Genomic DNA, 11,254 nt, shown 5'->3' with positions numbered 1-11,254 from the left:
CTTCTGTTTTTATTTTTTTTAATAAATTAGTGAACATTATTAAAATGTTTCTTTCACTTTGAAAGTGTCCAGTAGGCTTTTAGTGCCTGTTTCTATAGGCACTGTATTTATGTGTGTACTGTATGTCGTTGATCACAGGGATATGATTTAAGAGTGAACTATCCCTTTAAGGACTTAGCAGAGGTCCATAATGGTCTCTGCTAATGGAGCTTGTCCTTGTTGTCACCATTTTAGGCTAGCCCCTTTGAATCAGTCCTGTACGTTTTGTGACAAGTAAAACTAATTTAGTTTTGTGCAAACCTCTGACATAATTGTAATCTTATCCCAGTGGATTCTCTGAATGGTCCATTTGCAGTTGATTTTGCATGACAAACTTGCAATAAAGCCATGAAATGTTTTTAACTATGCATTTTATTTATTGCCTCCAATACATTTGTTTTCTTGAGCAATGGCAACTAGGCAGTTAAAAAATTACAGTACACTTAACTTAAACATTAAAGCATTATAAAGCAAAACCTATGGCATACAAGAATAACTTTCCTAAAATGTACATCTTTACAAAGAGTTTACAAATCCAATGTAAAAAATAAAAGAAAGAAAAAGTGCAAAAGAGTCCATTTCAATGAAGGATGACAATCCCCACCACTGAAATACAGGACACAAAATGTACAAATGATAAAAACTAAACAAAAGAAACATACTTCATATTCTTAAGTTGTTTTAAACGCATTATTACATACATTTGATATGAACAGTAGGCCATGATATTGTGCATTATAACTTCTCATGTATTATCTTGAAAAGAAAAAAGGTCATCAAACAGTGCGTTATTGTAAAAGAAAATATTTTGTAACATTCACAGTAAACATATGAACCAAATTTATCAGAAGTGTCCCGAAATCAAACAATAAGCCTTTAATAAATACATTTTACTTTAATTTACAAACTGGCTGTGGCTTTTCATAACAGTAATGTGTGTGTGTGTGGGGGGGGGGGGGGGGGGGGGGGGTGAATATCAGGGATTTTTTAGTACTAAATAAATAAGACATTGTGGGAGATATTTCGAAACATGAAACAAAATCTCAAAATTGTAATTGTATTTAGTGTTCATCAACAGACATCATGTGTAAGTATTGTGTGTTTTTGTGTATCCTAACATGGTGTTTTTGTGATTACATCAGAGACCAGATTATTGCATGAACTTCAGGCATAACGCATGTTTAGAAAGGGAGGGGGGCGTTTATCAGTAGTGTGAAGGTGGGGAGTGTCCCGTGAAGTAAACAAAAGTAAACAAAAAAGCTGACCCAAAACTTTGTGAGGTTTATAAGAAATGGACATCAAATACAGTACTGTCGTCTTTTAACAAGCAATCGCCCTAATGCTCCCCTCCATGGTCCCTCTTAAAAACATAGTTGAAAATGAATAAGATAAAATAACATTTTAGGCTTTTAAGATGCATATGCCACTCAACTTACATAGTGTACGGAGTGGACTAATATATACTGTACTTATCAACATTTCAGACTCACACAGATTTGAAATAAATAAGACTCCTATTGTTGCTTATTGAATATCTGAAATATCAACATACTGTATGTTTCTCTTGATTCAATACTCTTTTTAAAGCGTCATCCCTATTGATGGCAAAGACATTTTAGAAGGTAGAGCAAATGTAATCCCTATGGAAAGGCTGGTGTCTACTGTATATGCCGAATGTAGGATATGCCCAATGAACTAATGAACAGCGTGGTGAACTATGTGTTGAGGCTCCATGCTTAAAAAAGGCATAATGCTTAAAAAAGGCATCCTCTTAGCGTGATATTATTGCGGATCAATAGCTGATACTAACCTATTATCCTGAGGAGCTAACTGCAACTGCTAACTGCTTGTTCAAATCAATTAGATACCGTATGAACCATTAAAACACTACCACTGAATACTAGTCATATGGGTCGTCTCTCTGATATGGGGTAAGCTCAGCTAGTAAGTTAATACATACTAAAATAACCTTAAAAAGGAAGAGCTTTCTGGGATACTCAAAGTTAGAAAAACCTTGATTAGGGTTGTATACTAAAACTACACAGGGCTTGAAATAATCAATAACCCCATACAGCCAAAGGTTGAACGGGGGGAATTATTAGATCTACTTCTTACTATCCACAACAGAAATGAGTAGCGATATCTGTACAGTGTAGTTTCATGGCAGCATTTCCACTGTCGTAGACTCCAGTGCCTGTCTCAAAGAGAAGAGAGTTCATACATAACACAACTTTGTACTCCCCAACTCTATTTGACAGCATATTATCCCTTTAAACCTTAAGCCCATACTCTAAGCTCACAACCACCCTCCATTGGACCAAACAACGTTGCCAATCGTTAACAGAATAATTGCTTTGACCTTTGAGTTGTCAGTCTTCAACAGCTAGACCTTAGAAGAACAGAAATGCAAAACTAATCAAAATGGAGGACAGTTTCCATCAGGAAGTGCTGTGGTGGAGTGCCTCTGCAGTAGTTTCCTTTACATACATGTTGCCATGACTTTTTTTGTGAGATGCGTAACTTGGATCATGTAACTTTGGCAAAGCTGCAGTATTGCTTGTTGTGCCAGTCAGGCAAAGATACATATTGCTATATTTTTTTTTTTGCGGTCCGGAGACTCAGGCAAAGCTAGAGACTTGTGTGTAGTGTATAATGTTTGTGTACAGTAGTGTGCTGTATTTTGCAGTTAGTGAGTCATTACTTGCCATAATGTCTCAGGCAATGCACGTTTATGTTCTTTGTGGGTTTTGCATAATATAGTCTAGTATGTTATTTGTTGTCATGACGATTCAGGCAAAGCTACAGACTTTGATGTTTGTACAACATGCACTTTGTTCATAGATGATGCATCATCAGTTGTCTCGTGACTCAGGCAAAGCTACTGGAGCTTAGGCATTGGAACTTTTCACGGAGCGACTGGACGATGTTGGGCTGGTTCTGTTGCGGCTCGCTCCATAGGTACTCCTGCAGACGCTCCCGCTCCAGAGCGCTCAGGGGGTGGCAGGACCTGACCGGGGTGCAGGGCAGGCTCTGGGACTGGGTTGGTCCGCGGTTCCGGTCAGACAGGACCACCGAGCCGCCATTATGCTGTGGCCCGGGAGCGTCACACTCGTCCTCTGAGCGAATCTCTACATAGTCATCATCATCGTCCCCGTTGTCCTTGAAGTTTGCCAGGTAGTTCTGCGTGGCCGCGAGCATGTTCAGCGCAGAGGCACGGTTAAGAACCACCACCTGCTGACCGTCCTGCAGGGTGAGGTCTGAGTGACTGCAACTGGACCGCTCGGGCAGGCTATTCTGCCGGCCCGCCTGGCCCAGACTGGGGAACTGGAGTCTCTCCGAGGACCGCTCCACCGCAGCCCCACCACGGTTGGACCCTGTGTGGTTATTCTCTTTCTCCTGCTGATACTGGTCCCCCAATGCGCTAATCGACTGGCAACGAGTTTTAGAGGGGGAAGAGGGAGAGTTAAAGGAGGGATGTCTCTTAATGGAACTGTACACATGCTCCTCCTGCTCACTGGGCGCAGACACACAGGTGCTCCACCTCTGGGTGGGTGGGGTGGTCGGAGGTGGAGGGAGGGTCTTTAGGGTGGGGACGGAGCAGGAGGGAGTAAGCCTACATTGGGGGGTAGAGGAATGGGCCTCCTCTTGGCCAGGCCAGGACAAGAAGCTGGCCAGCTCTCCATTGCTGTACGTGGAGTGGAGCCACTCGTCCTCCAGAGAGGAGGTCTCGGGCATAGAGCAGGAGGAGGGCAGCCCTGGGTGGGCATGGTGGGGGCCAGGGAGGCCGGGAGAGGTGGAGCTCTGACCGCCCATACCTGGAGGGTCTTTAAACATCACCTGGTCATAGAGCTGGGAGTACTCAGCTATCCTCGCACCTGAGAGAAAGAAAGAACAATGACTTACATGAATAAAGTATAAACTACATCTGAATTCAAAATGCGTTCCTAATGTTGTTATTGTAAGTTGGATGTAATATCATTAATATATTACAGCAACTACAGCTGTTTTTGAAAAATCCTATTATTGTTACCTATGGCCGCACCACCCTGCTTCTTCTCCTCCAAGATGGCTGCCAGGTCTTTCTGCTGCTTCTCGGCCCTGGAGCGTCCACAGGCGTCGCCAGGGTCCATGCTCCTCATACGCAGCAGCTGGTTGGCCTTCTTGATCTTCTGGCTGTACTGGCGCGCCATCATGAACACCCGGTTCTTTGTCTTGTCCATCAGCTCCTGGTTGAAGTCTACCGAGTCACCCAGGAGGAGGGAGGAGGAGGCCAGGGGAGAGTCCAGGCCCGCCAGCTCCCCGTGGAACAGGCTGTGGAGGTCCCTGAGGGGGTGGTCCCGTTGAGGAAGCTCCGCCAGGTCGTCATCCTCCAGACGGAAGCTTCCACTGCTGAGGCGGGCCAGTTTGTTCCGGATGCTTTTGACCGTGCCAGGAGAGGGATCTGGGATAGCGGGCAGGGGGAGTGACGGGGGAGGGGGCAAGTGGTCCTCGTCTTCGAAGGTGGCCTCTCTGAGAAGCTCGGGGATGTTGAGGATAGGGATAGTGAATTGATGTTGGGGGGGGTTCGGTTGGCGTGCAGGGGGGCTCTTGGTGGGGGGGCTGCGTGTCTGGGGGCTGGTGGTGGGGGTGTTCTTTTTCGGGCTGTTCTTTGGAGAAGAGGTTTTCTTCGGGGACTCGCTGGCACTCACGGGAAACGCGGCGGGAAGGCGGTCTGCTTTCTTCTCGTTCTTCTTGATGTAGTTCTCCAGGTCGTTCCAGATCTCATCCACCTGCTCCGACATCGTGTCCCCCGTGTGAGAACGTCTGGAAAGCGTTTCGGAGGCAGACGAGGATGAATAGTCTGGCTCGGAGGGGCAGGGAACACAATGGGAGTTCTCCATCCCCTCATCCTCCCCAAAATGGAGGCTCTCCTCAGATACAAACCCTCCCAGACTCAGGTCAGGTTCAGAGGCTAGTAGACTGTCCCTCTCCTGTCCCTGTTTGTCCCCACTGCTGTCACTCTCCCCCCTCTTCTTCTCAGTAGGAGGTTCCCTGAAGCAGATGGTGTCATAGATGTTCTCCTCTTCCACAATCTTCAGCTCAGTGCCCCCTGCTAAGGGCGCCCCCTCCTGGGCGGAGGAGCGGTTGCTCTCCGAGGAGCTCTCAGGCTCTATGGGCGTCATGCCTGCACTTGGGCCTTTTGTGTCTCTGGGGGTCTCTTTCCGAGACTGCCGACCCTCCTGATCCCTCCTGATCAGCCCCATACACTTCAGGTCCTCGTAGCTGATGTTGTCATAAACATTCTCGATGTCGTCCAGCGTCAGCTGTTCGACGGACGATGAGCCTGAGATCTCGTTACTGGAGGATTCGGCATGGATCGGTTCAGGATCGATCCTGGGATCGTTATCAGGGCTATGATCCCAGGAGTCAGTGTCAGTGACCTTCTCCCCCATGCTGCTGGCCCGCCGCAGCAATCTGCCCCCGGTGGCAGGGGGGTCTATCTGCACCGTGGGTACCACCTGCTCCACGTGCCAACTACAAGGCCGGCTGGGCATGGGCGACGTGGGCGTTGTGACCTCTGACCTTTCTGGAAGCGGGTCTGGTTCTGACCCAGGGGGCTCAGTGGGCACAAACATCTGGTAGATGTCCTCCTCATCTTCGTCGGGGTTCATGGTGCGCTGGCGGGTGGGGAACATGGCCCTGCGCACGCGGTGGTCTGCCCAAATGTTCCTGACCGAGTGGTCACCACCCGGGGCCAAGTCCTCTGTCACACGGGCCGTCCTGAGGAGAGGGGGGTGAACTCCCTCTTTCACGAGAGACTCCTTAGCCATCTGGGTAGAGGAGAAGACATGAAGGAGAGTGAGATTCCTTTCTAAATGCACCATCGAGTGTGATAAAAAAAACACAAAAATGGCTGAATATTCTTGCTCAATAAGAAACCCAAATATTGTTTAAGCTCTAGACATATGACAGTAGCATAAAGATAAATAGGAAAAAAAAAACTATTATTGATATTATATACTAACTATACTATTTAAAAATATATATATATATTCTCAATATTTGTGCACTGATATGGCCAGTCACCTGTAGGTCTGTGGGGCTCATATTGAAGTTCTTCCATTGGTCTATACAGTCCACAGACGCCTGAGGGTTCAGCCTCTTCCTGCTGGTTTTGCCTGGGACCCGCAGCCTCTTCCCCGTGCCCTGCAAACAGAGTTAGATTCTCCTCATCAAATAGACACTGAAGAGGTATTCGAAAGGGGGAGGAACTGACATTAAACCCAAATCAATGGATGTATTCATACTTGAATGCAGAACAATGCATTTCAAAGGTCAAACTGGTATATTTTAGATAGGTGGGTGTGACTCACCAGACCGCTATCATCCTCATCATCGGCATCCTGTGGGTGCGGCTCCTCCCCTTCCTCCCTGTCACTGTGGTCATAATGGTCGCCAGGGTCCAGGGACTCCTGTGATTGGTTGACCAGGCTGCGGCTGCGGCCAATAGTGCCCAGAGCCAGCTGGGACACGGGGGAGAGCAGGGTGGCACCCAGACTCGTCCGCTACAGAGGGGAGGGCGACAAGATAAGGAATGTTAAGTGTGTGTGTGTGTGTGTGTGTGTGTGCGCGTGTTGCATAAACTATTGAATCTAGTATGCTATCAATCTAGAGAGATTGATGATGCTAATAACTTTTTTTTTTTTAACTTTTTTTATTTTTTTTTATTACTTACTTTTGAGCTGTCTGCATTGCCACCATGCTTTGCATTCTTCAGTAATTTGGACAGGGGCTCTGAGGAGACACAGGGCACTTCATGTTTAGTTACAGATGAGGGGGGGGGGCTTTATTGACATCAACACATCAGAACAACCACTTGTCTTTTCCAACGTATCTTTTTCCTGTACTTCCTGTGTTTCTCACCTGACTTCCTGCGGACCCTCCGGGGGTTGGGGCCTTCTTTGGTGTGGGGGGAGATTTTCTCCGGAGTGAAGTGGAACCCTGGGTGATCTGGAGAGGGGGAAGGAGGGACTGAACGTTACTTAAACCCTGTGAACAAAGTGATCTTACGATAGCCCATGCAGCATATTTTCTCCCATCAAAACAGTATGTTGTCCTTGCATAAATCAATTATATGAATTTGGTCATTCTAATGGGCTGTTTTAAATCATAATAAAATAAAATGTAGTAAATGGACACTTACGCATTGCATCCATCTCCAAAATGGCTTGCTTTGCCTGGAAATCAAAAAGTGCAAACAGAATGTAAATGTGAGATCCAGAATGCAAGCTGGTTGAATTGACTGGTAGACACTAGATGGCGCCAGACTATGATATTTGGTCAACTGGACGCACTACAGCACTTTACAAGCATCAAGTTTTACAAGCGATCCCTTTATTGTAATTACAATGAACCCTCTCAACAATTTCCTCCAGACAAAAACCATCATTTTCCATTTGCACCAGAGCCAAGAAGGAAGAGAAAGGAACAGAGAGAGAGGGAGTGGGAGAAAGAGAGAGAGAGAGGTGAGAAAGAGAAGAGAGGAAGAATAGAGGAACACAGGGGGAGTGGGTGAAAGAAAAACAGAGAGAGAGAGAGACAGACAGACAGAAGACAGAAAAACAAAGAGTTCCAGCTCGTCCCACACAGTGTTGGGTGTTTATGACGTTAGCGAGCGCAGACACAGAGGCTTGGCTCTGCTTCTAACCTTGGCTGGGATTTTGGCCGGGTGGTTTTCAAGTATGAGTCTCTTCAGGTGCAGGATCCACATGCGCTTGTCCTGCTGGGATTTGGCCTGGGGGCGGATCATAACACAACAACAGAGAGAGGAGAAGAGAAATAGATTAGACGGGAGCCTTTAAATGGCGCATAAAGCGATTAGGACTGACTGAAAAACAGCCGTGGGATATGCCCTTCTGCTCCTCTATGGCTTCTTTACGTAACGCAGATTAGTTTTGTCTTTTGAAGTTCATTTCCAAATCACTCGTGTTGAGAAACAAAAAATCCCTCCTCTCTCCCCCATAACGACTCCAACATGTCTGAGCACTTCAGAGAGTGGAGAGGCTAAGCAGAATTTATGTGGGATACCAGACAGAGGACTTGGACTTGGAAGGGTCCTGGTAACTTGTGGTGTAGATTGTGAAATCACCTGTGCAATAGGCTACAGCCCCAGTTAGGAGGTAGTTGTAGTCAGTGGTGAAAAAGAAGCAAATTGAATGCTACAATTAACACCACAAGTTCACTCCCAGACCTTGGAGGTCCCCACCATTTCCACCACTGTTGATAGCAATCAAAACAAACTATTGCTACAACCTACAGTACCAGTCAAAAGTTTGGACACACCTTGCCAAGAGTGTGCAAAGCTGTCATCAAAGCAAAAGGTGGCTATTTTGAAGAATCTAAAATATAAAACATATTCTGGTTTGTTTAACACCTTGTTTACTACATAATTCCATATGTGTTCCTTCATAGTTTTGATGTCTTCAATATTAATCTACAATGTAGAAAATAATAAAAAATAAATAAAAACCATTGAATGAGAAGGTGTGTCCAAACTTTTGACTGGTACTGTATATATTACTTGTACACAGTTGTATGCTTGTATGCAGATATTTGACAACTGTTATAGTTACAGGTAGAGTATATACTGTATTATGTCAACTGTCTTATCGTTGATGGTATACAGACTACCCATACAGAGGTGTGTAGATTAGGACGCTGTCTTGTTTACCTGTACAGTGTGCTGTAGTTTGGGGTTCTTGTAGTGGAACACACTGAAGCTCAGCGGCTCCTTAGGAATGATCTCCACCAGCATCAGGTTACAGCACTGAAACAACACACACACAAACATACATAAGCACCAATTAGTATCGCTTCGTCAGGGAATGTTACCCAGGGAGAGGCATTATGCTTATGGGCTCTGTTTTAAATTGCATACTTCCATACTATTTAGTACCTATAACGTGCTTAAAAGATCAGGGTGTCATAGTGCAAATCACTGAAATTGCAATCCGGGATAGGAAATACATAGTGGTACACATAGATATTTGTGCATTTTGTATGCTGACCTCACAAGATGAATTCCCACGCAAATGGACAATAACGTGATTGTATAGGACTCGTGCGGTATGCAAGTATTTTGCGCGTCCTATCCGATTTCGGGGTTGTGGGGCCTGCTCGTGTGGTCTATCCCCATAACAACCCTTCATTCAGGGAGGTCTTTTCTGAGGTCTAGGTTTCATCATCGTCATCGCCGTGTGACGGACTCACCAGAACGTGGGCCTTGTACGTGTAGGTCTCCTCCCGTTTCTTAGTGACCAGCAGTAGCTTGTCGAACAGGAAGAGCGTGCGTTCGTTCTTGGCCCGCTGCAGACGGAACGTCCCCTCCAGAACCAGCTCGCCGTAGCCAATCAGATCAGGCCCCTTCCAGTTGGTCAGCAGACTCTGGATCTCCTGGAGAGAGGGGAAGGAGGGAGGGAGGGAGGGGGAGAAGAAAGGAGATGGAGAGAAAGAGGGAGAGTGTGAAGGGGGAGGGAGAGAGAGAAAGGGTTGTAGTGAGGAGGAAGAAGAGGAGGAGAGTATGGTGGGGGTGAGAAAGGGAGAAGAAAGAAGGAGGAGGAGGGGGAGGACAAGAGGACACAACACAACAGAATGAACCAGCGATGAAAGACCAGGGAAGAGAGGAAGGAGAAAGAAGCGAAAGGGGGGGGGGAAAGGAGAGAGAGAGAGAGAATAAGATAGGTCAGTGAAAACACTTTCACCCTGTTCTACCGTTTATTTCCAGATCCTGAGTAAATGCTTCCACACACATTCCTGATCTCATCTGACCGTCCACACATTCCCCCCACCCCCACAGATACAACACTTTCCCTTTTATCTCTCCTCGTTATGCAAGGCCATCGTTAGCCACTGGAAAACAATATCTTACGTAACCACCCTGACGAGTGGAGGAGACTGGTAATAGGGTAGGGACAGGGGAGGATCTGAGGCTAATCAGCGAGGCTAATTCAAACCTGGAGACAATAATGTAGTTTCCCCCCCCCCCCCCCACCTCTACCCCCCCTCCTTTGTTTTTCTGTGTGTGTGTGTGTGTGTGTGTGTGTGTGTGCTGTGCTCTCATATGTGTGAAGGGAGAGTGTGTGTGTTGTCTAGCAGGCACCGTGACGAGTGTGTGTGTGGTCCTGTGCGTGCTGAGGTCTATTGTGTGTTTGTGTGTGTCTATTGTGTGCTTGTGTGTGTGTCTATTGTTCTATTGTGTGTGCGTGTGTGTGTCTATTGTGTGTGTGTGTGTGTGTGTGTCTATTGTTCTATTGTATGTGTGTGTGTGCTTTTGTGCGTGTGTGCGCTTTTGTGCTTGTGTGTGTGTGTGTGTGTGTGTGTGTGTGTGCACGTGTATCGTACCTGGAGCCTGACGGCGTGCTCGTGTTTGCGCTTCATATCGTTGATGTGCCAGGCCACCCTCTGCATGGTGTCGATGGCCTCCAGCACCACCTCGTACGTCTCCGTGTCCTTCTCCATGTGGTTGGCTATCTCCTGCACAACACAGGAAATACAACACAGCCGGGGGTTAGCGTGATATACACACACACGAAACACACACGAAATGCACACACGCGTGCCCACACAAACACATATATAAGATGCTAAACCCCAGTGCCATCTGTTTCTGCAGGAGCCAACTGTGTGGCGGCCATCTTGTTGGGGCTGCTGGGCATGGTTTGAGCTACAGTCAGGGAATTTGGTACATATTTGCAGCCCCTCACAAGCAACACGTTTCCCATAAGGACCTCTAAGCTCTGCCCATTAGATGTTCTGCTAATTCATTTAAAATGTTAAAATGAATGAATCAAGGACACAGTCAATTCATTGACATCAACCATAATTTTACTCTCAGTACAGTCCAACAACTTAAATCAGTATAAATGTGTGTCTGCTCCTCTGCCTATAAAAAATGAATGAATCCTGTTTTATATCAATGCATCAAACAGTCCATTATCTGACACACTGTCAGTAGACAGCCCTCACATTTTAATTTCCAACAAAGGAAAAAAATATGAATTATTTATATTCTCTCTATCAAAACATATGTTTTAATAATTGTCGCCACAATAGACTGATATACTGTATACTATACACTCACTAGCTCACACATAATGTACCTAATTGCATAACAACAATTGTGCATGTGTGTGTGTGTGTGTGTGTGTCTAACGTACATGCAGCAGAAGGTGGTACT

The 11,254-nt window shown here is 46.1% G+C and overlaps 1 protein-coding gene across 1 annotated transcript in view; it reads right to left on the bottom strand.

Annotated features, from left to right (window-relative positions):
• Positions 1–402: 402 nt before the first annotated feature.
• LOC310818319 (pleckstrin homology domain-containing family G member 1) overlaps positions 403–11,254 on the bottom strand; it is a 34,508-nt gene continuing 23,656 nt past the window's right edge. The window contains exons 6-17 of the mRNA XM_083689211.1: positions 11,235–11,254; positions 10,420–10,551; positions 9,289–9,471; positions 8,750–8,845; positions 7,727–7,813; positions 7,223–7,256; positions 6,943–7,029; positions 6,755–6,813; positions 6,393–6,584; positions 6,106–6,225; positions 4,070–5,849; positions 403–3,914 (exon numbers count right to left, since the gene is read on the bottom strand). The exon at positions 11,235–11,254 is cut by the window's right edge and continues 131 nt beyond it. Of these exons, the coding sequence (XP_083545337.1) occupies positions 2,908–3,914; positions 4,070–5,849; positions 6,106–6,225; positions 6,393–6,584; positions 6,755–6,813; positions 6,943–7,029; positions 7,223–7,256; positions 7,727–7,813; positions 8,750–8,845; positions 9,289–9,471; positions 10,420–10,551; positions 11,235–11,254 (3,797 nt within the window). The 3' untranslated portion in view covers positions 403–2,907. The remainder of the gene's footprint in view (positions 3,915–4,069; positions 5,850–6,105; positions 6,226–6,392; positions 6,585–6,754; positions 6,814–6,942; positions 7,030–7,222; positions 7,257–7,726; positions 7,814–8,749; positions 8,846–9,288; positions 9,472–10,419; positions 10,552–11,234) is intronic.

This window comes from Argentina silus, assembly GCF_951799395.1.
Source record: "Argentina silus genome assembly, chromosome: 17".
Classification (NCBI taxonomy): domain Eukaryota; kingdom Metazoa; phylum Chordata; class Actinopteri; order Argentiniformes; family Argentinidae; genus Argentina; species Argentina silus.
Note: the sequence above shows the minus strand (reverse complement) of the source record. Positions and strands in the feature narration are given on the sequence as shown.